Source organism: Oryzias latipes, chromosome 1 (genome assembly GCF_002234675.1).
Source record: "Oryzias latipes chromosome 1, ASM223467v1".
In the NCBI taxonomy this organism is placed as follows: Eukaryota; Metazoa; Chordata; class Actinopteri; order Beloniformes; family Adrianichthyidae; genus Oryzias; species Oryzias latipes.
In genome coordinates this window covers 24,394,522-24,422,514 of record NC_019859.2, presented here as the reverse complement: position 1 = coordinate 24,422,514, position 27,993 = coordinate 24,394,522, and the positions used below count along the sequence as shown (strand labels likewise).

Here is a 27,993-nt window from a genome sequence, read left to right as displayed (position 1 = left end):
AAACAACAATAAAAACTTGGAAAGTAAAACAGAGACAAAATGCTTTCAATACAAAATTTATTTGACATGAATTCATGAATCTGGGTTTCATCACTACATCTGAAAAGCGATCAGATCCATCACTGAAGCTCACAGAGTACTTACTAGCCTCACTGTTCTCAAACTACACAAAACAGGATTGAACTCGGTGTGAAGGGGAACTTTTGTGATCATCTCAGCATCATTCAGCCCCCTGTTTCCACTCTGCCTCTTCTGCTGTGGATGGAGAGGGCAGAGGTAGACAGGCAGCTGTGCTGGCGGACCTGCAGCTCTAACATTGCCTGGATCCAACAAATATGAAGCGCTACAGGACAGGTGATCTGGAGCTGGGTCGGAGATTCTGACTCGAGCCTGCACACCAATGAGTGGCATCAAAGATGGCTGATGGGAGAGAGTGTCCCGCAGCGCTTCTTGCTGCGTATCCCATGATGCTCCTCTGATCTCAAGGCCACACAAATACACAGTGTCTGGAGGAAGCGTGGGCGGAATCCCTCCATGAGAAAAAACCTGAAAGGAGATTCAAAGTTAGAGAAAACTCTTCCTGTTTCAAGTAAACGTTTGCATTTAAAAAGAACATTTTAGTGTTATCTTTCCCCTCGTACCTTAAAATGCAGGGCCATTTCACTGATACATTTGTGATTTACTGGAGCAGCCTCCCTCATCAGTGCTACTAAGAAGCCGCGGGGATTTTTAAAGGCAGATAGTCGGTAAGCACCAGGTGGATCTGTGGTACTTTCCTGCCAGAGATAAGAGCTGAGCAACGCTGCCTTCTTTTCCAAGCAAGCCAAATCTGTCAGCTGGAGGAGACAATAAGAGGACATCTTTTGTAGAACAGGCCCCTGGAGCTGTGAGATGAGGGCTGACACCCAGTCAAAGAGGCTGTTCCATTCCGTCTGCAGAAAATCCCTAATAGGACTGCAAGAAACACCGTCCATGTTTAGTTCTTTCTTTTGTGTCAGGTAATTCCTCAGAGCTTGCAGTCGGTCTCTTGTAAGCCTGTAGTCAGGCATTTTAGCATGCCGATTCCTGGTGATGCAACTTCTAAGCAACCCTGGAGGATTCTGGGAGGCCTGCAGCAGTGTGTTCAGATTACAGCTATTCATCTTTGTTATCTCTGAGGCCGCATCAGCACTGAAACCCAGCATGTCTGGGTCGCCGTTTGTGAAACTTCCAAAATATTGATCCATGATCTTCAGCACTCCGGACAAATCTAAGAAACAGAAGGAGACACTTGTAGAAATACACAGAGAAGAGTTTGGATGAATTTACTCTATATGAATCGCCTAAATTAAATGGAGAGACGTAACATAAAGAAAAGACTTTTTTCAGCTCCCCAGAATTACGTCTGTTTTTAGACAAATTGTATAACTTTATAAATCTCTGTTTATCTTTTTTTCCTTTTTATGTAATGGAACCAAAATCTGGAGCATAAGTCTGATTTTTATGTAAGACAAATTCTTTTGTTTTGGCTTTACCTGCATTGATCTGATTTTTTTTGTTCTAAAGTTCTTAATTGTAGACAAGCATCCTATTAAATACAACTGCTTCTCATTTTTGAGAGGTTTTGGTAAAACATGAATGTTTCAGACAAAAAGCTTTTTATATATTTTAATGTCATCTCTGTGACATCAATTAATACCATGGAAAATGTTTATTAGGTGTCTCAAAGTGTTGCAGTGTTTATGTAAATGTCTGACAGAGAGGCTGAGGCCCTCTGGATTCTAATGTAGAATTTAGAAAGCAACTTACACAAAAGAAATGTATTAATAAAGAAAAGGATTGCTCAAGAAATGAATTCAGAAAGTCTTGATATTAGCTAAAAATGGCATAATAATAATTGAAAAACCACTGGTAATGCTTTGAAAATAGATCAAAAGATGATTGGAGTGGGGTCTTAAACTGATATAAAAAGAAAGTACCGTTTATGGAGGATATGAACCCCGTTTCAATCTTTTGTTTATTTTCTTGGCCCATTTGTTACTATGTAACTTCTTGACATAAACTGTATACTTAAATTTCAAGTTTTTGAAAAAGATTGAGAAATTAAGAAGTTACCTGTCTAAATACTGAATTTTAGACCATTGGACACACATTTGCATAAAAAGGGATTGCTATGCTCAGAGCCTAACAACTAATAACTTCAAGCGTAACTCTTAACAGTGTTAAGATTATAAAACAGTGTTAAGTCAGTGCAATGTGCTATTTTGACTTAAGGTTTAACTCTTCTCGTACGTCTTCTAATACCTTTTCTGCTTGTTCTCTCTTTATGTATCTGTATTTTTTTTTTAAAGTTAGATAGCTCTTTTTTATATCACACAGTTCATCAAAAAAGATATCCTCTTCTTACCAAAGTGCCCATGAGTGCTGATAATATCCCAAAGGATATGTGGACCATTTCCTGACAGTGACTCTGCACCAAAGCAAGATCTGGCAACGCACTCCACGGCGTCCAGATCTGCAGATTCCACCACATGGCCACCATGCACCAAACTGACTGAGAGGAACACACAGGTAATGCTTAGACCTTAAACAAGTACAGAGCTGCACTGATCTTCATAGCCTTACTTGCTAAATGCTGCAAGACTTTGATCTTGTCATGGCAGAGACAGGCAATGGAAATGGTTGCATCCACTAAAGCAAGAAGATCCTCCTGATTCCTTTTAAACAAAAAAAAATGCACAAAAATAAGAAAAATGTATTTAATAAGAAAACGTGACAACTGTGATGATTTCTTGCTGCGTAAACACATAACAAAAAAACTCAAAATAATCTTGGAGGAGAAAAATTACATCTTTTCTAGTAAATTTCTCACCAGGGACATGTTCTTCCAAAACCCAAGTATTTACAGCTTTGTCTTTGAAGCAAGACAGAGTGGAAGATGGCACAGCGGATAAACAGCTCCATGTTTTCTGCACTGACATCTGAGCTGGACTGTGTCTGACAGAATGACAATAAGTGATGCATAGAACAGCTCAGCTCTTCCTTCAGATCCCAAGGAGAGTCACATGCCAGTAGCAAGGCCCGCATTCGCACCACAGCTGCAGAAAAGGCAGAAACAAAAGGGTCGCACTACAAAAACGAAATCTAAGGAAAATAAAAAGACTTATTTTTTGTCTTTTTTTCTGTCTTGCAAGAAAAACAATCCAATGAAGAGATTTTCAACAGCAAAATAATATTATTTTGAGAAAAAATGTCTACAAGAATTTTTCTCCTGAAGATGGGAGCTCTTGGTAAGACTATTTTTCTTATCCTATTTGAAGATTTTTTTTCTTATTTAAAGAAAATCTGCCAACGGGGTAAGAATTTATGACTTGTTTCTAAGGGGCCCGTTTTTGCAGCAAATGAGCAAAACCTTAATTTATGGTTTTAATTTAGAAAAGAAAATGGATCAAAGTAAATTTATTTTAAAAAACAACAAAAATTAAGTAAATTAATGGAAAATACAACCAGATGAGAGTTGAAAGTATGAATGAATTTAAAAGTTACCTGGAATAGAGCATGAAGCTGTCTCATGAGTTACAAACCATAACTTAAAGCAGGGATGAGTCAGACATTTTCTTTCTGTACAGACAGAGGATGCAAGCAGGTGAGTACAAATGGGTTTTAAAATGTCTTGTTTATGACAACAATTATGTCAAATGTGACTCTTGATGGACCACAGACCTTCTGAAGAGGACATCAGCTGGCTCAAGGCCGCGACCAATTTATCATCCCAGCGATCCACAAGATGACAGCTGTAGAAGATAATCCAATGGCCTTCATTTACGGCCGTGTCCAGCAGCGATAGAACAGCGTCTTCTTCAGGGATTGTCCCACAATAGATAACTGTTAACTGAACCTAAAAGAGAGAAGATATTAACTCAAATGCATTTGGGGGAAGTCACAAAAAGTAGATGTAAAATCCTTTAGGATCACCTTATTTTTTCCTACAACCACCCGGGACAGCTGACTTATCAAAGAAAGAGGCTGAATGGTCGTTTGTCCTTTAGGATTGGGAAGTGAAAGAATGACTGGTCCCTCATGGTTGACCAAATATCTTGCAAGAACTTCTGGGTTTCCAGCGTGGGGTGGCTCAGTCAGTTCTGCCCTATCAGGGAGGCAGAGCAGACATTCCTCTAAAGTACCTGCTAGTCCCTCCAAGCAGTTTGGGACGATGGTTTTCCAGAGTAGGACCCGCTGAAGCAAGGAAAGATGGGAGTGGGAGCGACAAGGAACAGTCCCTACTACAGTAGAGGAGGGCAAACTCAGGTACTCCTTCCACTGCATGGGTGAGGTGCAGAGAGAGGCAATCAACCCACTAAAAGAGGGGATCTGTTCCAGGAGGAGAAGCTGTGAATAGATATGAGGGGGTATCCAGCTGGGCAGTGTGATGGCAGAAACATCTGATAGCCTATTCTCAGTTACAGGCTGTTCCAAGTCTTCCAAACCTCTGATGAAGGCCAATCTCTCTGCCTCAGAGCAAAAGTTGTTGTGATTCAGCAGAGCCAAAAGTGCAAGCAGCTTAAAGACAGCAGCGTGGCTCTGGAAAAGGCAAGGTCTGTAATGTACAAGTAGCTGGAGTACCATTGTGTTCAGAATCTCAGGTATTGCACTGTTTGCTGCTTTTCCAGATATACACAAAAGGGAAGGTTTGTCTATTTCACAGAGGGCCTCCTGCATCACTTTGATGAAGCCCTGCAGGGAAAAGTAATAGGTGGGAGAAAGGCAGGACACGGCCTGCAGGGCCTGATAAAGGCCAACGGGCAGTTCCATCAAACGACGAGGAGCAGCCAGCAGACACTCGTGACCCTCCAGCTCTTCACTGACACGCTCGATCTCTAGCTGAATTTTCCTCATTTCTTCTTCAAAAGCCGCCATGCGAGGAAGGAGGTCTGAGTCTTTCTGCAGCAGTGGACCCGACTGCAGGATGTGATCCATCACAGCATCCTAGAACAACAGTACATCAGTACGTCAGGATTTCAGAATAAAGCGGTGCAATGTATTACCTTTGATTTAGACCTTTTTTTTTTAAATGGTTTCACTCAGGCCGAGATCTAGTTTATCTCTAACCCTAACCCATCTACCACGCTTGGGACTGGCACAAGCAGGACACTGGTTTGTGACACCTTGAGGCTGCATTCATCTTTTTTTTTGTCTGTTGATTTGTCTGCCTGTCCATGCTTGTTTTTTTATTTTAACTTTTATTATATTTTTGTGTTTTTTGTTTACATTTTTGGGGAGTTTTTGTGTGTGTATTTTTTATTTCTTTAGGTAATGGTACATTTTTGTGGACCATCACATATGGTTAGGCATTTAAGGGGGCATTGCCCGCCTTGCCCATACCTATAACTGGTCTTGGATTCACTACCGATATATTTCAATTAACAATTTTCCATCTGAAAAGGTTTAGTGATTAAAAAAAGGTTTGCTTGATTAAACTCCGTCTCATAAAAAAGTTTTCCTCACCAAAACTAAAGATGCATTTTAAGAACCTCAAGGGGCATAATGCACCAACATAAACATTCTGAGCAAAAAGTGTTCTTCTCTGCCACCTTTTCTGCAGCCATTTTTCCACGCAGCAGCTGATTGTAATTCTTGAGTCGCAAGTGTTGAATCAGCAGCTCTCCATCTTCTGGCGGCAGCAGCCGCGTCAGCATTAACTCCTGGATCTCCTTGGAACTGAGAGAGAGGTCGACCACATGTACTTCAGCCAAGATGGATGCATGGATCCCTGTAGGCAAGATAACAAAAGGTTGAAAAAACCTTTTGGCTTGTTATTTTTAAACATGTCAGCAATGAGCGATTTTTACATCCATTTTTCTTTCCTGTAGAATGTGTCCAGTATGGTTATGTTTTTGCATTTATTCAAAAATGTCAGACTGGACAGATGTGCTGGCACTGCTTACCACTCCTCAGCAGCGTTGTGGGCAGATGAGTGCTGAGAATTATGTGAAACTTTGAGGGCTGTGGCTGAGCAAGCTGCTGTGATCCTTGAAACCAACATCCAGCAGGACGCATTAGTTTTTTCAGAAACTCAGGACTGGGATTTGCTCTTTCTGCATGAGTAACCAGGACCTTCAATCCTAAAAGTTTTTTAAAAAAAAGTTCCAGTGAGTCTATGAAACATAATTCAAAAAACAACACTTTTTCTTTATAAACTTTTTTTCTAATTTACCTTTTTCAGCTGCACAGTCTAGCTTTTCTAGCAGCTCTGGGTCATCTGCACAAACAACTAAATCAAGGCCCGCCTCCTTTTCCAGGGTTATATTTTCGTCTGCAGAGATTATTAATATTAACTGTAAAGCCCACCACTTTAAAGAATTGATAGAACGATTGAAAATTCAGTTTTTGGGAATTATTTTTTGAACTCTGATGAAATCCTCAAAAAAAAAAGATGCAATATCATTTATGAGATGTAGATAGCATCAATTACGATACGTTTGGGGATTTTGTATAAGTTTTTGCTCACAACAATGTTAGTTTATAGTTTAGTTTAAATAGTTAGTTATGGTTTAAATATTGACATAAGTGTTCGGGAAAAAAAGCACCTTATTTACCCACTGTCTCAAATTTCATCCACATATTTTTACAACTGTGTAGCTGTATTAAAAATTATTAATTCTAAACAAGTTTTGTATTCAATTAAAGCAAGTAGTCATTTGGAAAAAAAAAAAAACAATAGATGAGCTATTCTCATCATGTTTTGTCAAATTAGCTAAACCTTTTTGGACTGAGTTCTATACAATAGGCTTTTAGGGAAAGTTTTGATCATGCTAATGAGACAGGTGGTTCTCAGAAATGCCTGTCTCAAATATGATACGAATTGGTTTATAGGGCTAACAAGATACTTCAGAATGCCAAGGGATGTCAAACTTTTGTATGGCATATCAAACTAAACTAGGATGTCTGAGGTGGGAGGTTTATTCTACCTAAGAAACAAGTTTTCTTCATATGAGCATTTGATATATTTTAATGATAATTGTAATGCTCATCTGCTCATGCGATTTCTGGTCAAATCAAAACCTTTTTAGCTGTGTTTCACTTTACAGGAGCGTTAATCTAAGAACATACCTGAAGAGAGCCGACCATGAGAGATCATCTGCAAATGTTGATGAGTATCTGCCAATAGAGGGCAGCGCTGACCACAGCTTTCTTTGTGTCCCCACAGCAAAAGCTTCACCAGCAGTCTGGCAGACAGAGTGTTTTCAAGCTGCCACTCATTCAACCCCACAGCTTCACCAATGGGCAGCTGCAGTCTCTCAGTCACACAGATGGGAAAACCAGGAGGGGGAGAAATGAGATCAGCATCTTCACGTGTAAATAAGGCGGCTCGGACATCTTTGGGGTTTATGTTGATGTCTCCAGTCAGACACAAATCCCTCCATTTGTTAAGCAGCTCTGTGCGAATATCGGGTCCAAATGGGCCTGAATATGAGATGACCGCAGCAAGAATGAGGGCGTCACCAGGAAGGTTTTTCTGACGTAAATCTGCTTTCTAAAGGGAAGAAAGAGAAAACTGAGATCACACAAAAAATGATCCCTTAGTCAAATATCTTACAGTTTTGTTACCTCACAATCAGAACTCCATTCTCTGAACTGCTTTTCAAACTTTCCGTCATAGATGGAAATGTCTTTTTCATGACTCTCAGCTTTGTGCAGATCAGCTAGATGACGGTCCAGCTCACATTGGACAGCTTGAATCTTCAGCTGAAGGTCCTCCAAACATTGGTAGTCCTCCTTCTTTTGTTGCTTGGCCAAGCACACCTGACTTTCAGCCTCTCTAACAAGCACCTCCATCTGTTGCTGAAGCAACAGCTGGTGACGTTTGCAGCAGTACTCATAAACAAGCAGAACCCATCGACACAGGGACTCGCAGGCCTTGCTGACCTCCCTAACAGACTCTGGCTCAAAATGGGGGCTTTGAATTATCTCCTCAAGCTGCTGGAGCTGTTCAGTTGTCACAGTGCAGCAGTCAAAAAACTCCAGCTCCTGAAGAAGAAAGCACAATTAGTAAGAGAGCAGTCGCTAACAAGCAAAGCGTGTTTGATCCTTTCTTAAAGAACGAATCTGATCATCTTTTATCTTTTTTCAAACCGTTTCCAGTGGTATTTTAATCATAACTATGCAGTTTTAGGACAAAATAAAAAAAAAACTGTTGTTTTTCTGGGATATAGTTTCGACAGGATGCCAGGCGTTCATTAAAAATATGCCTCTGACTTGTGGGTACAACAACCCGAGTGGGTCTTTAATAAATCCTGACTCCACAGCAAAACAATCCTAACTTTACACATAACAATTTTTCATGTGCTGCCAAAAAACATGTAGTTGTTATAATTTTGTTCTTTTTTTTCTATTCCACACCTCCATAAAGTTGGGTTGTCCGAGAAGATGTTTAGCGCTTTCCCAGCCGGGCGGAAGGTTAAACAGAAGACAAATGGAATTGATGACTCGCACCACCCCTTCAGGTGGATCTCTGTAGTGGTGCACCTCCTCCAGGTCATGTGGATCTAAACTTTCAAGAATTCTGAGACGTAACAGGAACAGAGATTTTGCCTGGATGAAAAGATCAATGAGAACATTGGATTAACTGTTTGTCACATTAGCCAAAAATTTTTTTACAGGAAGATAGAAAACAGATACAAAGACCTTTGTACATTTTGAAACAAAGTTTTGGTGAAATTGCTCTCTCTTTAAAAATTCTTGGTACAATAAAAGTTGGTTAAAATATTTATGCAAATGCAAGAGAAATACCTGCTGCACAGCTTGGTTAAGCTGCTCCTTTAGCCGTTCTAGTTGGTTCTCTTCTGTTTCACATTTCTGCACAGCTAGTTCAAGCAGATTCTTCTGATCTTCCAGCGCTCCGAGGAGCTCTTTTTGATGCTGAAGTTAAAAAAAAAGGTATATAAATTCACATACATGTCTAAACCAGCTATTTATCCAACTATTTCAAAGTAAAATTTGATATACATTTGCAAATGGTTCCAACATTGTTCAAAACAGCTGGTCTGTACAAACAGTATTAATAATACACACCATTATCCCTTACATAATACCTGCTGTTTTGTAGCAACTTCCTCCTGCAATTTTACTACGTTCTCTCTGGCCTGTACGATGATGTTGTTCAGAACATTCAGATGAACCACAGAGCTGAAGAGTCTAAAAAACAAAACTCAGCATTTGTTATTCCATTTCCAGATCTAAATCGGCCTATTTGACATGAGAAATAAGCTGCTGCCTTTATATTAACACTTAGCTGTAGCATAAATCGTAAACTCTTCTTTTTCAACACTGTCAAATGGTTGACTAATTGCAGCAGATGCTGCTCATGGTTTAGAATCTAAAACACAGTCTAAACTTTAGACTGTCTTAGAACATATTCTGTGTGGCTTTTAGGATATTAAAGTGAATTAAAAATAGGAAAAACCGTTATTTTTATTTTACTCAGCTTAAAATCAACAGTCACAAACAAAGATCCTTCAACATTAAAAAAAAATAGAACAAAACATAATTTAAGATAGTTAACTGTTATTTTAAAAATACAAATGATAAAATATATGAAACTTCGACTTAAGTAGACAAAAAGTAGTAAGTAGAAAAAAAGATCAAAATAATACAAACGTGCATTTCATTAAGTTGATGCCAGCTTTTCAGGACAAGAAAATAACAATCAGTAGAAAGTTCAATACACCTCTAGTTCAAAGCAATCTACCTGTTGTTTTTGCTCTTCCATTGCTTCAGTAATTTGTTGTAAAGGCAGTCAAAGCGGGTAATAAACTCCACAAAAGTTTGAGTGCTAAAAGCTTGAACTCCAAGAAGGACAGAAGCATACTGACAAGCAGACTGATGGATTCCAGCCATGGCCAAAGACAGGCTCTCCGCAGAGTCTCCTACTGCAACTTCAGAGAAAGAAAAGAGAAAAAGCACTCTCATGTTTTCTCAGTTTTGTATAGAGTATGTGTTGTTAATAGTATGTGGTGACCTACTTTTAAAAGGATGACCTTTTAGGCACTGAATGGCGATCTCTATCAGGGAATGATTGGACAACATTTGGAACACCTCGACACAGCAGCTGAGCTTCAGAGCCTTGGTTAATTGTGCCTCAAGTGTAAAAACAACAAAAACATGTTAGAGGAGTTAACTAAATATAACACATGGTATTACCCTGAACAAATCAAATCAACTATGTTTATTGATAAAGTTTCAGTTTTTTGTTTTTTAGACTGTCTTAACTGTATACGAATGGTCTACAAGTGACCAGCAGATTCTATTGACAGATTTTTAGTTTGAACTATGAAAAGGCAACAGTAGAGAGGAAAATGCAAAAAGCCTCCAGCAAGATTTAGCAACATGGAAGGCGACTGCAGAAGGAGGTAGACGAATAAACAAAAATTTGCTCGGTGAGCATAAAGCCTTCAAGCATCTGTTTTGACACAAAAGAGGCATGTTGGAAACTACAACAAGGTAAGAACAGGATGAAGATGTAATAAACTTCAGATCCTTGAACATTACTTTTAAAACAGAAAAGATTAGTTTTGCATTAACAGGCAGCAGATGATGATAAAATGACAGGGATGGAGATAGACATAACTAATGGTATTTTCCAAAAACTTCCCAATGGTCTTTTATGATTATGCAATTTTTAGTCATAATCAAGAAACCTGTGTCGATTTCTAGGACATAGTTTCTGCAGAGCGGGACTGTTGGCGTGGAGCAACCTCTTTCCCCTCACTGTTGCTGAGAGCTCTTTGTTTGCAATCTCTCTTACTGCAACTTGTCTGTAATTGGATGCATTGGAATGGAGCGCAGCAGGGAGCTTGTGGCCTATTCACAATATTTTATTTTTTTCAAACTGCATTTTTCCATCCGCTCCTGTTTCAAAATGATCTTAATAAAGAAATACTTTTAAAAAAAGCAATTTTGAGCTTTATTTTCTCTATATTTGTAGTTCATTATTAGAAAAATGCATACAGAATGCATATAGAAAAATGTAAAGAACATGTAAAAATACCAATAACACAATTTTCATCTGAGTGGGTCTAAAGGCAACTTTTTTATGGAATTACCTAGCCCAAAGATTTTTCTTTAAGCTAAAGTTACATCACTGTTTGATTGCTTGTTAGACATAGGTTATATACAGTGAGGCAAATAAGTATTTGACCACCCTTTGATTTTGCAAGCATTTTCATCTTAGGTGCATGTCCACTGTGAGAGACATGATGTAAAAAAATCTGGAAACCACATTGTGTGATTTTTAAATAATTTATTTGTGTGCTACTGCTGGGTCTTAATGATCCTAAGAAAGATAAGGACTCAGCCCAGAACTACATGGGAGGAGCTAGTGAGTCAATGACCTGCAAAGAGCTGGGACTGCCGTTTCCAAGGTAACTGTGGGTAATACACTCATGGTTTAAAATCATGCATGGCACGGGAGGTTCCCCTGCTTAAACCAGCACATGTCCAGGCCCGTCTAAAGTCTGCCAATGACCTTTTGGATGATGTAGAGGAGTCATGGGAGAAAGCCATGTGGTCAGATGAGACCAAAATAAAACCTTTTAGGCTTAATTCTCTGTTGCCCTGTTTGGAGGAAGAAGAAGAGTATCATCCCTACTGTGAAGCATGGGGTGGTAGTATCATGGGTCATGGCTTGGTCCTCCAACATGACAATGACCCAAAGCACACAGCAAGGATAACCAAGGAGTGGCTCCGTAAGAAGCACATCAAGGTTCTGCTGCAGCCTAGCCGGTCTCCGGACCTCGACCCAATAGAAAATCTTTGGAAGGAGGTCAAACTCAGTTTTCTAAGAGAGTTGACTGATCTAGAGAAGATCTGTATAGAGGAGTGGGCCAAAACCACTCCTGTAGTTTGTGAAAACCTAGTGAAGAACTGAGGGAAATATTAACATTGATTTTCCCATGTGTTCAAGTACTTATAACCAGCATTACCACAAAAACAAATGATATAAAAATAATAAAATTTGATTTCTAGATTTTTTTAGATTATGTCTCTCACAGAGGACATGCACTGAAGATGAAAATGTCAGACCTCTCCAAGATTGTGGGAGAACTTGCAAAATCACTGGGTGATCAAATACTAACTTGCCTCACAGTATTCAGTGACATTACTCACTCTTTGAGTTTCATAATTGGCAGGTTTTTTACAGCAGTTCGGCTGGACAAACGGCATCAACAGAAAGGTGTGAATATTTCTGTAGATTTGGCCCATGCATCTTTTGGAAAGAAGAGAAACAATCATTTGTTACTTTGTATTACAAAAAGTCTCTGTTTTCTGCTAATATACAGGTTTTTGTAGTTTCAGATAGTCAGAGACATCATTAAACATACTGCATTTCGTAAAGTGTTTTTTTATGAAATGAAAAGAAATATAAATTTCTTTAAATATCTTCCTGTCTACCAGCAATGCAAATCTGTTCTCTGTAGAGAACATTTCTAAGCCTAAATATCTCCCAACCACTGGAACTTTTGAATTAACTCTTTTTGGTGTCTACAGAGGACATTAGAGGCTTTTTACTGATACAAAATGTGAAGGGGTGGGGCTCTGGGAATTTTAGTTTTTGTGTATTTAAAATAATTTTGACCTGCATGGTCACTGCCACATTTCTTTTGTGGTAGTAAGGAGGATGTGTGCATTCATTTCAAATAGTTTTGATGTAGTTGTTATTCATAATGTGACAATTACACAACAGAGTAATGATCAAAGCCTCACTAAACACAGGTAAGCTGCTATTGAACCCAAATTTATGAATGTCTTTCTTAATCTAACTAATTGTAATTGGTCCATTTTGGTAAAACCAAAAAAATATTATTCAAACTAGGTTAAGGGTGTTCCTCTGACCTATCACTGATCCAGCTGTCCATGCAGTCTCTTCTTGACTGTGTCACTCTGGAAACAAGGCTCTTCAGTTCATCTTCTGTGTGATGCACCGGGTAAGTTCTCTGAGCCATTGCCATCAGTAGTTTTTCTCTGACACTTGAGCTCACTTCCTCATGGACTAGTATAATGACTTTCACCATGTCTGTTCTTATTTTATCCCGGGCTTTTTTCAGGATTTCGTCCAGTTCCTTTTCATTCCCAGAATGTACCTCCATCAACTGGCAGCCAGTAAGATAAGCTGCTAAACGCACCGTGGTTTTACGGCCCGTTCCTCTGACAGAGCTCATCAGCACACCGTGACCCCACGGTATGAGCAAAGCCCTCAGAATGTGGAGCAGCTGACTCACTCCCTGTCTGAGAACAATGTACCTGCTTGTGTCATTGAAGACATTGGCACCTCGTCTGTCCGTGAGCATATTCAGCTCTTCCAGGACATCATTAACGTCTTGCTCATAGTAAGAACACGTCTCTTCATAACTGCACTGCAGATTTGTAAATTTCACCGCATCAAAAGGCCGAGGGCAATACGTAAGCTGGGGCACAGTGACTTTGAAATGCTGAATAATCTCAGTTAAAGCAGGGGGACTTTTAATATCAGTTGGAAAAATGCTTTCAGATGGAGAGGAAGATCCTGTCCGCTCAGCTAGTTTGACATTTGGACAGGTGAGTGCTGGATCCACGGTTGATGCACGGGCGGGTGAGTTATCTAATTTACCAGGTTGGTAATCATCAACTAGTATACTTCCATAATGTGTTGCTGCTGTTCCAACTAAAAGTGACAGAAAAAGGTCTCTGTCATCGTCTGAACAGAGTCTGTCACTAAAAGTGCGCATGCACTCGTGCATCCAGAGATGAACTACATGAAGAACTGATCCTGGAGAACAGCCTGTTAGTACATGTTTTTGTGGAGTTGTTTTTGAGATGTCCCACTTCCACAGACACATCCCCAAGAACACCTTCTGAAGATCACTTTGAGAAAACATAAACTGAGGCCTTTGTGCAGTGGACTGGAACTGGTCACATAAAGTAACAAACAGATGTTTTGTGGCCATAATGATGCATTGAGACAAGTCCTCTGGACTGTACTTTAGGGGTATTTCTTTGAGCCACCCTTTCAGCCACGGGGAATGCATCGACAAAATTGCATCTTCTGATAGGGTAGGGAGCACAAAGATAGACAAGAGCCGGGACAGTCGCAAGGACACAACGCTGCTGCTGGGGTCAGCCGGAGCACAAAAACAACATGTCGCCAAATAGTTGACAGCTCCGGGGCTCAGTGATTTTTGAAGGAAGGTGTCGGAAGTCAGGAACTCTCCCTTTGAAAGACTTTGGCGTATGGTCTCCAGAGCCGCTGACATTTTCCCACATACATCTGTAAAGAGTAACTATAATAATAAAGATCTGAAAAACACTCAAATAAAATGCATTCCAATTACCGGTAACTCAATTTCTTACCACGAGGGGCTTCGTGCAAATCATCCACAAAAAGAAGAAGGCTTGGCTTTTTTGCAGTGGTTTCCTGAACATATTTACATTGTTTTCTGCTGCAGATGTTGTTTAGTATCAGCCGCAGATCTCTGGAGCTCAGCAGTGGACTTCCTGGTATGCTGATATAAGGTTTATCAAGACCTAACACAGATTTGCAGAGATTGGATTTTCCAGAACCCGGATCTCCAACAAGCAGAACCGGTTGGTTTGCCTTGAGCATGAGGTTCAGCAGGTGCCTGTATTTGCCATACTGTGTGAAAGCAATCAGACCACTTAAAATTAAAGGTTGTATAAATAACATACTGAAAAAAAATGAAATAGTAAGAAAATGATGTGATTTTAAAGATAAGATTGTAATTAGAGAAATAACAAAATTTTGTAATAGTAAAACCTATCCAACAAAATTCAGCTCTCATCTGTTCCCTCAGTTGTTGGACAGAACAAGTTAGAAAAATAAAAACTAAATAAATATAGGCTCATATATTCATTATTTTTCAACTAACAATCGGTTGCTTGCAGTTGTTTCCTGCAAACAAGGGCAAGAGGGCACTGTAGGGGTGTGTGTCAATATTTGATACTGACAGCAACACAGAAGGAGAAGCATTGTCCAAAGCAAACATGAAGGAGAATCTGATCGTTCTTTTGAACTTTATGATCTTTTTTTTTTTTTACTGAGACATTATTATTTGTGTTTAAATGTTTTCAGTCCTCTGACTGCTGTCATCAAACTGGGTTACAGAGAGACAGAAGTACCGCTGAAAGGGCCGTTTTTCAGGCGTTTTTCTCCGGACTCCGGAGTGACTTATAGTCCAGAAATATGGTATATTTAAAGAACTTACACCAAAAAGAATCAAACAAACCTTTGGAATGATGGAAGTTGTTGGTTGTGTTTTCTTTTGGCACATCTCACATTCAAAGTTAAAGAAGTTATCGAATACGCTGATTTCATCGGGAACAACAATTTTATAACTACAAGTAGACAGCAACTGACGAACTGACAAGTCAAACTGTGGCCAGTGGCTAAAAAGGAGAAAAGAAAAAAAAAAGTTACGTTTAAGTAAAAATATGTGACATTCGACCATTTGCACAAACAAAATACTCTCTAAAAATACTTTTTTTTTTTTTACCTTGGATGCAGATGTCCAGCAAATCCCCAAATATAAGCCACTAGGAAAATGTTTCTAGTGAGCAGCTCTTTTTTACCAAGTCCATCAGTGTCGGCTGCGGTGATTCCATCTAGTATGAAAGAAAGGCATACCGTTTTATTAAAGAGAAACTTTAATAAGGGGCTAGTAATTAGCTTATCAGTGATGATTATCATACCTTTTCTGTCTGCATTTAGACTTGTTTTAGGCTTTTGTAACTGCTTCATAAGATCTTTGTAAAGGGCTTGCAGAATCCTAAAAAATGAAGTGATTTCTTGGAGGCCATTTCTCTTAGAAGATCCTCTTTCAGAGTGATTGACAGCTTTCAAATCATTTTGTTCCAGCAAAGCCACAGTCTTTGAGAAAAGATTTTTGGCAAGACAATTCCACATTTTCAGCGTTTTTTGATCCAATTGGTTTTCAAGAGCAAAGGCCTCCATCTCACTCTTCCACACAGCCTTCCACACATTGGTCCCCATGAAATAGATGAGGCTGCATCGCGTCACTGCAGCAGGACTCACATCCTGTAGGTCAGTCATCTCCATAAGTAAAATGAGGTTGGAAGGAGCCAGAAATGTTTCTCCTGATGGCAGACACACACGTCGATCCTGGACACTGCACAGACTGGTTATGTAATCTAACCAGCCAGGCTGCCCAACTGACTCCCCATCCATTACCAGCCACTTCACCTTTGAAGGTCCATCCCTTTTCTTGAAGTGAACATCAGAACAAGTAGGATCATGTTCCAAATCTTGGAGGACCTTTACGAACACTCCATCTTTCCAGCTCTTTGCTTCAGAGATGCAGCCAAAAAGCTCTTCGTACGTCATGGTATTAGGAAAAAAGACCCTAGTCTCCACAGAAGACCATTTTGGAGTCTCAAAAACAAAATTAGTCGCTGAGGTGTTTTCATTTTTACATTTATTTTCAGATTCTTGAAGTCTTTGTAATGCACCAGATAGTGCTTTGTAACAGGTTGTCTTTCCACTTCCAGAAGCACCCACAAGCATGACAGCTTCAGAAAACTTTAGTGTCTGATAAAGCGTGAGAGCGTTGCTGATTGTTTCCACGTCACAATGAAGGTGCTGTTGCTGCAGCTCTTCAGATATTGCATTTTGAATTTGATTCCTTTCTTCTTCGTGCATGTATTGTTGGAAATGGGGGAACTGGTATGCTATTGGAAAAGCTTCTTTGAAAATCGTGTTGAACTGTGAAGCCTTCTTCTGCTCTGTTATAAAGATGCAAAGAATTGCTTTAACGATGGCCGTCTCCTCCATCAAAGCCTGTTTTAACGACATCTGACGACAGTGCAGCTTTGTAGTCTTTGCCGTTTCTTTTTTATCTTTCTCACCATTTCGGGAGGAGGTAGATTCAGACTTTTCAGGAGTCAGAACAGAAGGTTCGTTTGGAGTTTGCCGTTGACTTTTGCCATGCCGTAAATGCACTTCAGACGCTGAAACTACTTTTTGCACGACAGCGAGAAAACAGCTGTTTTCATCAAGGAAATGTTCAGGGAGACAGTTTGAATCTTTGGCCAATAGAAGCAGGGAGACCAGACGATGACTTAAAGACTTGGCTTCTTGGAAACCAATGGAAGTCAACATTACTTCTGCAATAACCCTGTAATCTGGATGTTTTAAAGCAATGGGTCTGACAGAACGGAGCAGATTCTCAGAAACCATGGAAGCATTTTCTTCTGAGATAAGAATACATCCATATCTCGGACAAGGAGAGATGCACTTTCTTGCAAGTACAATGTGTGATTCAGTTTCGATGTGCTCTTGCTCCTCATTTAATCTCAATTTCCTGTTTTCTTGTAACCTGGAAAAGAACTGGTGTATGTCGGCTAGAAGCTTTCCCAGCAGAGACATGACACCTTTTGGTAATAAGTCCACAGAGTCCAACAGAAGCCAGGCTCCTGTGTGAAGAGCACCCAGCAGCATCTGTTGAACAAAGCCAGGTGTTGTGCTTGGATAACACTGTTTAACGACAATCTGTTGCCCCAGGGCTTTTCCCAACTGGACTATGGTGTGGTTTTGTCCAGACATTGAATTTCTACTTACAAACCCAGATCTGTAGCTTTTCAGAGCCATTAAAATCCCCAATATTGCCTGGTCTGTGGACGGAGTATGGACCATCACCCAGTCCTCTGGTCCAAAATACTCAAAGCCATACTGAAACCGATGATCCAAAACGTCTACATAGCACGTGAGATCATCACTGTCCAGCGCATTCTGATCCTCTGAGTTGAAATGGTACTTCATCAAGCTTATCCACTCAAAAGACAATTCAGGGTCATGTGGTACCTCCATGAGTCGAGAGAGCTGCTGTGCATGATTCATCGTGAGATGCACTAAAGCACGCAAACACATGCTTGAGTGTTTGGAAACCTGAGGTGTCATTTCAGATCCATTAAATGTGCTCCTTATAGTTTCGCCAAGGTTCTCCAGTTTTGCAAGGTTGTGCGCTTTTAGGTTTCTCAAACCACCTAGACTTGTCTTCTGGAAAGCCTGAAGAACAATCCTGCACCAATTCACCTCCTCAGCTACCAAGAGACACTGAAGAGGAAATTCAGACAGCAGACCTAAAACAGGTAGAGCGTTTTCTTTGTGGTGAGAATAATGAGCCTGGATTTCTGTCTCTGCTTTGTCACACGGTGAATCTAGAACAAATGGTTGAATTTGGTTTTGCTGCACAGCACATTTCTTCATGAGCCTTTTTATTGTCAGCTTTAACTGTTTTTCAAAGGAAAACAGCCAAGCCAAGGTGTTAGGATCTACTTCCAGAGAGGGGCAAAACACAACTTGTTCCTGGAAGGTACCAAGAACTCCTGAAACGTTCATCTCTTTTTGGCCTTGAGTTGAAGCTGCACAACTCTTCCCATCATTTGTATTAGATGATAACTTGCTGTCAAATGCAAGCCAGCACACCCCTTGAAACAACTTGCAAACAAAAGGCTGAAGCGTAAAGGGTGTCTGCTGATAGGAGAGCAGCTCTATGACTTCACTGTCACTCAAAAACCAGAGTCTTGGAAACTGGTCGCAGAGGGTTGGAAGAATATCCACCATTTGGCAAAAAATGGCTTCCATTGTTGACAAACCATCCATTAGACTCTGACAAATCTTGCTGTCAGTTGTTTCGGAGGAAACCAATTTCACCATTAGAGGGTCAGTCAATACTGTGTTGATTATTTCTCGATACGTCTTGTCAACTGGTTGAAAACGCTTTAACTAAAAATGAGAAAAAATATGTTCTGAACTTAATAGACTTTTCAAACTTAGGGATGTTAGCATTGTGATTGTGAAAGGGACATACCAAATGTTCCCTTTGATCCCTTATGGATGTTTCATCGAAACTCTTGGTCAGAAAGGCCCACAGCTGCTGGTGTCTTTTAAATAAATCAATTAGTTCACCTGAAAAAATACAAACAAAAAGCAATAAAATAAAAAAAGTTGGTCTTTTTTGAGGCAAAAACTGAATTTTAACTTGGGGTTACTGATTTACCAAGTTCTTGGAAAGCCCAAATCCATTCATTCAACTGTGGCCTGAACTCATTGCAATATCTGGACTTTATCATGACTGACAAGGTTGATAAACCCCTATTTATCTCAGCCGGGAGTGTTTCCAAACCTGAGAGAATACAGATTTTTCAACTATCTGGAGGTAGTGCTGCAAGCTAGAACAGTTTAACCAACAGCAGAATCAGGGAATTAATGTTTTACAAATGTTCAACTTTAGTTTTTCTTACCGGTAATAATGAATCTAGGACCTTTAGAGGTGCTGTCACTTTCAGAATGATCATTGACTTTGTCGGCAGTCGGTCCATTCTGTGACACAGAGTGTTGCCAAGCAGGGAGAAAGAATTCCTCCACCTGGAAGCGTCTGTCATTCCATTCCAGGCAAAGCTTTTGGAGGGCCAGCTCCATGCTCCACTCTGTTTCTGCATCCTTGCATGTCTGATAAAGTGAAGTTTCAAGCAGAGCCTCAAGTAGATATTTAAATAGATCCTTTTTTATTGTCCCTAAATAACCGGTTTCATATTTTAAGTATGTGTAACTTCAATATTAGTAACTTACGTACATCATATATTAATTTCTGATGAGTTTTGAGTTGAGAAGACATGACTTCAGCCACAGTCAGTTTCTTCTCAAGGACACACTGTAGGCCCATCCCTGCGTTATACAGTTTATTTTAGCAAAATCAATCTTTACTCAATAAAGTACTCATGTGATACCAGATGGAAAATGCTCTGACCTTGCAAAATAGCTTTCCAGTGTTTTTCCCTGAGGCTGGTGGAATGTAACTTCATTATGACACCCACCTGAAGGGTTAAACTTTCCAGAACCTCTACAGTCTCCTGCATGACTGGGTCATCAGCAGGTATATTTGTCAAACATTGAATTTGCTGCATCCACTTGGAAATTTTCTCTTTAGCTTCTGAAACTACAACCTGACAGGAGAGACCAGCAGAGGCACACATCACAACAAGACTGTGTAACAGTTATTTATGAGGGGAATAAAAAAAAATTCTGATAAAATCAGGAGTGAGTGAAACCTTTTGCACAAGACGGTATTAGGCTAAAAAGACTTTTAAAAATGTTGATCAAATTATTGCTTTTAAACTAACTAATCATAATTTATACTCTAATATTTATTAAAAACAATAGTACAAATCTGTTTTTTACATTGCCACGAATACACTGAAATCACAATGATGGTGTTTAGTATGTTTTATTCTCCCTCATGAAAACAAAAGAGCTTTCCATGTGTTTACCTCACTGAGCAGCAGCTTTCTCCACTCTTCCATCCATGTGGTGTACGCCGCTCTGAGTTGCCACAGCTCCTTCCGAGCTATGACCTTTAGAACGTCTGTGGTCAAAATGTTCAAATCCATTGTGTTTTCTAATGAGAAACCATAAAAAAATGAAAGCTTTGTTAATACATTTCAAGGTTTATTGTGTTATTTTTTTACACTGGAAAAACTGAATCTTAAGAAAGTAAAAAGACTCCTGTTTCTGGAAAAACAACTGTCTCGTTTTTTTATCTTACAAGAAAAATAATCTTATCAAGAAAGTTTTTCAATTGTTAAATAATCTTAGTTTGAGAAAAAATGTCTTAGAGACTAAAATTTTTCTTAAAATAAGAATTCTTGGTAAGATTTCTTACCCAATTGGTAGATTTTTTTGCTTATTTAAAGAACATTTTTCAAAATTGAAGAATTTTTAGGGAGCCTGTTTTTGCAGTGTACAAAAAAATTAATCAGGGCTGCACAATATGAGGAAAACTCACAATATGCGATATTAGTGATCAATAGTGCGATGACGATATAACTTACGATCCAAGAATAAATAGAGAAACAACCAAAAACATCATTTCCATTTCACTGCAATAGTTTCATTTAAATAAGAGTCAAAATAACTTAAATTATACTCCAAATGACCCTGGTCTATATAGGAGGCGAACATCAAACATAAAGAGCTCAAATGCATAAATGGATTTTTTTTGATTCGTTAAATACTTCAAGCTGCCATAAGATTGTTTTAGCACTTTTAAGGTAACCTTAAATGTGTCTGTACCTAGCAATTTTTGTGTAGGCCTATAGTAGCCCTTTTATTTTATATCATTTATATTTATGAACATTTTGGAAAACTCTTCATTTTATAACTTATTGTAGGAAAAAATTAATTTATTGTCCAAAAACTCAGTTTGTCATTGGAAACTACTAACATTGCCACAGTGTTGATCAGGACTAAAGAGCATAATACAGTATTGTCGTCTGTCTAAGAGAACCTTTTTGTAAAATTAAACTTAAATTTTTTTTAAAATTTTAAAATTAAAAATTTGTCCCACCTCGTAGGTTCTGACTGCTCCGGTTCAGTTCCTCCAGCTGGGCACTGACAGTCTGCACATGGACACACATGTACTTCAACTTGGAGGCCATTTCGATTGCGTTCTGGCTCGAGTCAAGGAAAGGTCCAGATGTTGCTTTAAAGATCAGATTTTTTAGGTGACAGATGAAACATGAAAACATTTCCTCCAGAGCATGAGCCACTGAGGGAAGGTGGCGGCACACATGGCTGTCTGCCTGCTTCAGCAAGGTCATAAAGGAACCCCACACGTCCAGCATCTAGGAGCAGAACACAAACACAACTACTGCTGTGAAAAATGATGATCATTTAAGTTTACTTAACTAGAACTTAAACTTCTTTGATCATTTATAGCATTATTGTCACAACTACACCAGCAAACCTTTTGTTCAAAACTCTGTTCGGTCATCTTCCGGCTGATCGTGCTGACAGTGCCATGCAGGGAGAGGACATACTCCAAACGTTTCTGCATGTCAGCCAACATTTTTACTGTTTCCCTCACCTGTGATAAGAAAAAAATACAACTATGCACAGTAAGTTGTTTTTAAAAGGATGATATTATTTTGATGATAGCTAAGAAAAATTAAACGGGCAAAAATAGCAACAAAAGCTTAATCACAAATAACAATGATATATATACACACACACACACACACACACATACACACACACACACACACATACATATATATAAAGAGCAGGAATATTTAAAGAGATCCTTTACCCTAAAGGCATATTTGGAGAAGTCTCGTATGCCTTGTGGTTCTGTTCCGAGTTCAGCAGTGATGCTCTCCAGATCAGACACGAGGCTTTCTGACTGCAGCCTTATCTGCTCAGTAAGCTGTGCAGTAACTCTCTCTTCAATTAATACCAGCTGTTGTCCTAAAAACGAAAACAAAGAGATAAAGAACATTCTTGCAAAGGCCAAAAAGTAAGATAATATAGCATTTATACTTTAAAAAGATATGTTTTACAGACTTAAAGTGTAAGTTGTATCGTAGAGAGCGTTTACAAAATACATGGTGATAAAATGTCATAAAAAATGGTTAAATGTTGGGTTCCATGTGTTTAAGGCATAAAAATACTAGTTATGACCCTAAAATGTTATTTTTCTTGCAGTTAAAAGTGCATAAGAAACCTGAAACTATGTTTTCTTATTGATTAATGGTTTGCTTCTCTCTGAAATGTAATGTTGCACAAAAAAAAACAAGATTAACTTTTTGATGTCGTTACATACCAAGAGAATTCTTTGTATGGGTACAATCAAGGAGGAACAGTCGGTTGGATGAGGAGATGGATGACTTAATTTCGTGCATTCTGTCAGCCCAGCTTTGCAACTTGTTCATGTACTCTTCATACACTAAAGCTGGCTGCCCCTTCAAGGACTCCAGAGAGGAAGGATTCCACCCAGTCACAAACAAATAAATGTCCTCCAACCACGCGTAGCTCTTACACACCTCCCGGATTTCTAAATCAGCATTCTGCCCAGACAACAAAGATAAATGTGAGCAGAAACAAAAAAAAAATACAGGTTTTGCTTTCAGCTTCTGCGTGGACTCATGATTTTACTCTTGCCTGCATAAGCTCCCTCTGCTGAGCCTCAGCTTGGTTTGCAATGTCATTAATGTTGAATTGCCACTCCAGCTGTGTTTTGGAGAGAGGATAGTAGCAGCCGCTGACCATTGTGCTTTTCACCATTAGAAGAATCTCTTCAGGCGGCAACAGCTGACAGCTTAAAGTGTCTCCGACAGATGAGCCGGTCATTGGTCCTCAAAGAACAAACACACAAAAGAAACGCTAAAGAGACTTTTTTTTTCATCACATGCACTGGGTTGTATCAGCAGTCTTCCACTTCATTACGTCTGAGATTACCTGGAATCCCAGATTTCTTCATGCAGTTTAAGCTTAAACTGTAATCAGAGCTGCGTTCACTGCGGCTGATCTCCGTAAAAAAGCCACAATTTTCACACATCTGTCAGGAATGAGAGATGCTCATGATCATTATTGCATAATCGCAGCTCAAAATAACAGCCATTATCATGAGGGGGACTGAAAGTATTGAACATGACAGCGTGTGTCTCTGCGGTGACGGCTGACATTTGCCTGAATAATTGTTCTGTCAGCAGTCGTGAAGAAATTGCTGAGTGTTTCTTGAAAAGCGTGGATTGGTGGATCCAAGATCAGCTGACTACTGGCACTGAAGGCGAGCTCCGTGAGGAAGAGGCAGCTCTGTTGAAATGCCATGCCCTAAAAAGGCAAAACAGTTCATTTTATTGAAATTCAAACTTTTATTTCACTTTATTTAATTAGAAAGTGTTTTTGATAAAAAATTTCCAGTGTAATACTATAGTTTTGGTGATTTTTAAGAGTAAGTAGTAAAGACAAAAATACAAGATTCATTGAAACTCCAACTTTCAAAAGCATCCCAGTGTTCTTTAAATTATGATTATGCAGTTTGTAGCCAAAATCAAATACGCTCTTTTTCAAAAGCATTTGTTTGTCTGCTCCTGATTTCCGATTTGAATAAAGAAATATTCAGAAAGAGGCTATTTCGAGCTTAATCGTCTTTATATATCCTCCATCATCAGAAAAAAGCTGAAAAAAGATCATGTTAAAAACACCAAAAACACTATTTTCATCAGAGTGGGTCTTTGACAATAACTTGAAGCTAACTATAAAAATGTGAAAATGCTGCTGCATTAGTGCTTTTCATACCTTCAAAAGGTCCATAAAAGACTGGGTATCTTCTTGAACGATCGTGACAAGACTCTGTTCAATCATGTTATGGATGAGTGTTGCAAAATTTCCCAATTTTGTTTGATTTCTTTCAGCTGTAGCCAGCTCCTTCTTTAGCTCCTTCTGTCTGGCAAAAAGCAGGTGAATGGGTCCATAGCGTTTGTTTGGCCTCTTTGACATCTGCGTGTGGATCTCCTGCTGTGTTTTGCAGATGTCCTCTGTCACCTGAGATGAAGACGGCAACCTTAAAACGATTTCCACAAAGGCTCTAATCCGGGAATTTTCCACAGAAGATCAACAAGTACCATATTCAGAATGACAGCATGATACTGGGATAACTTCTCCATAGTCATCAAAAACTCTTGATTCTTGTTTTTCAGAAGCTCTTTCAAGTCAAGCAACATGTAGGTTTTGGATTCCTCCAGAGGAATTCTGCGTTTCCCCTTCAGCTCCTCAATTACTCTGTAAAAAGATGAACATTTGGGACTCATCGCTCTTCGGCTGAACAACTTCTAACAAAAAGATTACAGTAAAATCCAATCCAAGCCACTGTCAGGTCGGTTAGTTTGCAACAATTTCAGAATGTCCGCATTCCTTCCATACACCTGAACTACTCCAAAACCACACTGCAGGACTATCTGATACCCTGGATTTGAATGGAATTCAGACACCATGTTCATTACTCTCTTTTTTTAAAGGCCAAATATGACATTACCGATTTCCCAAAGTGAAAACATAATAGGTTTGAACATTTTACGAAGACCAATTTTGAATTCATTGTGCTCTGATGACTATAAATAAATACATTTTTTAATCATAAATCATCCTTCAAATTAAATGCATTGTGCACGATGCTCGCCAATTTAGTCAGCATCAGTGCACACTAGTTTTTTTCCAGGGAAATTTCAAGGGCACTTAATTTTGGAATTGTGGATTTGACCACCCTTTTATTGTGCATTAAGTAGTGAGTGGAACGGATTTCGGACACAGCCTATGTGCTAGCAGCCAGCAATTTCGGCATGACAAGGACTACCTGAATGCTGAAGAATTGAGTTCCTTTTGACTCACCTTGTTAAAAGATGAAGAGCATTTCTAAACTGAGCGACATCTACAAGAAGCTTTTCCTGCAGATTCTTGCATCTGCGTTTGAAACGCATTTGGCAGGTGTTCTTATGCCAGCTGTGGAAAAATAAATAAAAAGCAGGGCATAAACTGCACTGTTATGGATGGTTGGCAAGCTCAAAGCCTTTTGATTTTACCAATAAAAGCATTTGTAGAGTCTGAAGTTCCTGAAAAAAGCGATCTTCTGCAAAGCTGTCCACAACTCCTGCTCCCTGTACCAATCTGCATGGCTGACCAGTCCACCGAAACCAGTCTTCGTCACATGGAGGACGGTTTCAGGTGAGAAGATGTAGTGCTCGGAACCAGCATCTTCGGGATCAACCACTTGTAGGTCATATGGTCTATAAACAAACAGAGCACCTTGTAGTTCATAACTGATGTTCCAGAAAAACAGGTAAACCCACTCCAATAAAAAATGTGTTTTTTGCTGTTTTAAACACGATCTTGTGGCATTTTTCTGATGATGGAAGACATTTTTAAAAACAATTAAGGTCGAAATTGTATTTTAGATTTTTCCTTTATTGAAATTATATTGAATCAGGAGCAAATGAAAAAATGCCACTGGAAAAAGCTTGTAGCTGTGAGAAGGAGCTACAAGCACAAACCACAAGCTCCCTATGGATTCACTCATCATTTTTGTTGCACTGCTAATGTTAGGTTATAGGTGTGTGTGCTTAGAAACTAGTGGGAGAGCGTGTAAACAGAGAACTCTCAGTTATGGGGAGGGAAAGGGGTTGCTCCACGCCAAAGGTGAATTTCTAATGAACTACTGCCGCTCTGCAGAAACTATGTTCTAGAAAATGAAAGGTCTTTTGATTTCGGCTGAAAAAAACTGCATAGGCATAATTAAAAGACCACTGGGAACCCTTTGAAAATAGATCAAAAAATGATCGGAATGGGACTTTAAAGGACAGAAAAGCATCTGAAATGTAGAAGATTATTGCATCTAAGCATGGCAGAGAAAATGTGTCATTTTTTACAGGTACAAGTTTTATTCAGCTCTATTCTTAATTCTACAAATGTATATTTCCTTACAAATATAGCACAATTTAAAAGGAAAATAAACAAAAACATTTAACCAAGGAAAATTGCTTCAAGAAAAGAACTAATAGCAAACCTTATTTTCCTTACTTTTGTACTCAGTTTCCATGTCCTACCTGAAATGATCTCCATCTGTTTCTTTCAGGTGGTAAATCTCCACATCTCCTCCTTGATCTCTTTTCTGGGCAAACATGTGAATGATGTCTATGCCGGTCATTTGGCATTCATTTGGTTTAGTCACTCTTCGGTCTTTCATTACCCTTGCTTCCTTATGTGTTGGCAACACTGTCGTCTCCTTTTCCTCTTTAGAACTGAAGCGATAAAACAGAAATATAACAAAATTAGAGAAATTTATTTCATTTCAAAAAGCTTGATATGTGAAGGTTCAACTGTGAAGGACTTCCTATAATCTACTGGAAATAAAGGAAGAGAATTCCTGCTAAAGTGTTTATTTCTGCTGGCCCTGGGTCAAGGACCTTCTGAATCAAGTTCCTTCATGTGTAAACCATGAGGAAGCTTTTCATGTGATAGATAAAATGACTTGATAGTTAAAGTCCCACTCTGATCATCGTTTAATCAATTGTAAAAGTGTTCCCAGTGGTCTTTTAGCTATGATTATACAGATTTTAGCCCAAATAGAAAACCTGTGTCGTTTTCTAGGACTAGTTTCGGCAGAGCAACAGTTGTTCTTAGAAAGTTTTGGGCGGCACCATTGAGGCATAGTAAGCTTTCCCCCATAACCCATCATCCTTTCGTTTACACTCTCTACCGCTGTCTTACAGCCCCTCTCAACCACAACCTAACATTACTGGTGCGACAAAAATGGCGAGCAATATTGGAGCTATCCAGCTGTACAGTTTGGAGTTAGATGCCAGCTCTGATGAAGGCTACGAAGACAATGTTGATCAATTATGTATCTAAATTGAGCAGAACAGGGAGCTTGTGGCCTACTTTTGTAGGTCCCACGTTCAACCTACAAGCTATTTTCAACCGCATTTTTTCTTCTGCTCCTGATTCACAACAATTTAAAAAAAGAAATACTTAATGAATTAATTCTACGCCTAATTTTTACTCATATATGTCCTGCATCATAAGAAAAATGCCACAAAAACATGATTTTCATCGAAGTGGGTCTTTACAAACACAATACCAACAGTCAATTTTCAAATCTTTCTTAAATGTATTATTTACCTCATTTGAGATGGTTTGATGAGAATTGTAGCCTTTAGTGCTTTGGTTATATTTTGAGGTCCTTCAGTCCATTTTGCCTCTGCAATGCTTTTCTTCTGATCTACACATGAAACCAGCTGAGGGAGTTCCAGTACTGGCGCAAATTTGTCCAAAGAATCATTTCTGAAGCCTGACGCACGACAGAACAGGTGTGTCGGCACAGAGCCTGCTTCCCAGTAGGATGGATTTGGGCGTAAAGGTGGTAACGTCACGTCAGGAGAGTGATCCTGCTTAGAAGTCACAGATGCAGGCCTTGTATCAGCTGTAACAGCAGAAGGAGAGGATCCCTTGTGGGATTTTTTCGTTGATGGGGCAGCAGACATGCTGCAGATCTTTCAGTAAATACCATCAGTGAGTTTGAAATGAATTTGTCTTAGCCTTCCAGTTTTTAGGTAATCTTACTCTAGAAAGCCTGGAAAGAAAAAAAAAACGAAAAATGTATAACAAACAGGGAT

The 27,993-nt window shown here is 39.2% G+C and overlaps 2 protein-coding genes across 2 annotated transcripts in view; both read right to left on the bottom strand.

The window, feature by feature from the left end:
- Window positions 1–27,993, bottom strand: part of LOC110015368 (extracellular serine/threonine protein kinase FAM20C) — a 37,951-nt gene that overhangs the window by 963 nt on the left and 8,995 nt on the right. The gene's annotated exons all lie outside the window — the stretch shown is intronic.
- Window positions 41–27,977, bottom strand: dnhd1 (dynein heavy chain domain 1). Its single transcript, XM_023958864.1, has 43 exons — window positions 27,500–27,977; window positions 26,425–26,619; window positions 25,405–25,608; window positions 25,214–25,324; window positions 24,451–24,607; window positions 24,125–24,370; window positions 23,513–23,656; window positions 23,282–23,381; window positions 22,985–23,178; window positions 22,647–22,890; window positions 22,134–22,291; window positions 21,792–21,911; window positions 21,393–21,669; window positions 20,317–20,444; window positions 19,797–19,992; window positions 19,623–19,714; window positions 19,291–19,498; window positions 19,047–19,172; window positions 18,858–18,955; window positions 15,721–18,772; window positions 15,525–15,633; window positions 15,258–15,417; window positions 14,365–14,647; window positions 12,871–14,281; window positions 12,145–12,244; window positions 10,002–10,116; window positions 9,728–9,914; window positions 9,072–9,174; window positions 8,770–8,898; window positions 8,380–8,571; window positions 7,588–8,007; window positions 7,090–7,513; window positions 6,194–6,292; window positions 5,925–6,101; window positions 5,571–5,749; window positions 3,955–4,965; window positions 3,703–3,877; window positions 3,526–3,600; window positions 2,852–3,077; window positions 2,605–2,696; window positions 2,387–2,533; window positions 642–1,249; window positions 41–546 (listed from the first exon to the last, which is right to left on the bottom strand). The coding sequence occupies exons 1-43, from the start codon at window positions 27,859–27,861 to the stop codon at window positions 130–132; spliced, it is 13,251 nt and encodes a 4,416-aa protein (XP_023814632.1). The 5' UTR covers window positions 27,862–27,977; the 3' UTR covers window positions 41–129.

Coding starts and splice junctions, on each gene's coding strand:
- dnhd1 (XM_023958864.1), bottom strand. CDS start 27,861: ATGTCTGCTGCCCCATCAACGAAAAAATCCCACAAGGGATCCTCTCCT. Junction 23,179..23,281: donor GAAGAAATCTGGGATTCCAG/GTAATCTCAGAC, acceptor TTGTTCTTTGAG/GACCAATGACCGGCTCATCT. Junction 19,173..19,290: donor TCCTAGATTCATTATTACCG/GTAAGAAAAACT, acceptor GTATTCTCTCAG/GTTTGGAAACACTCCCGGCT.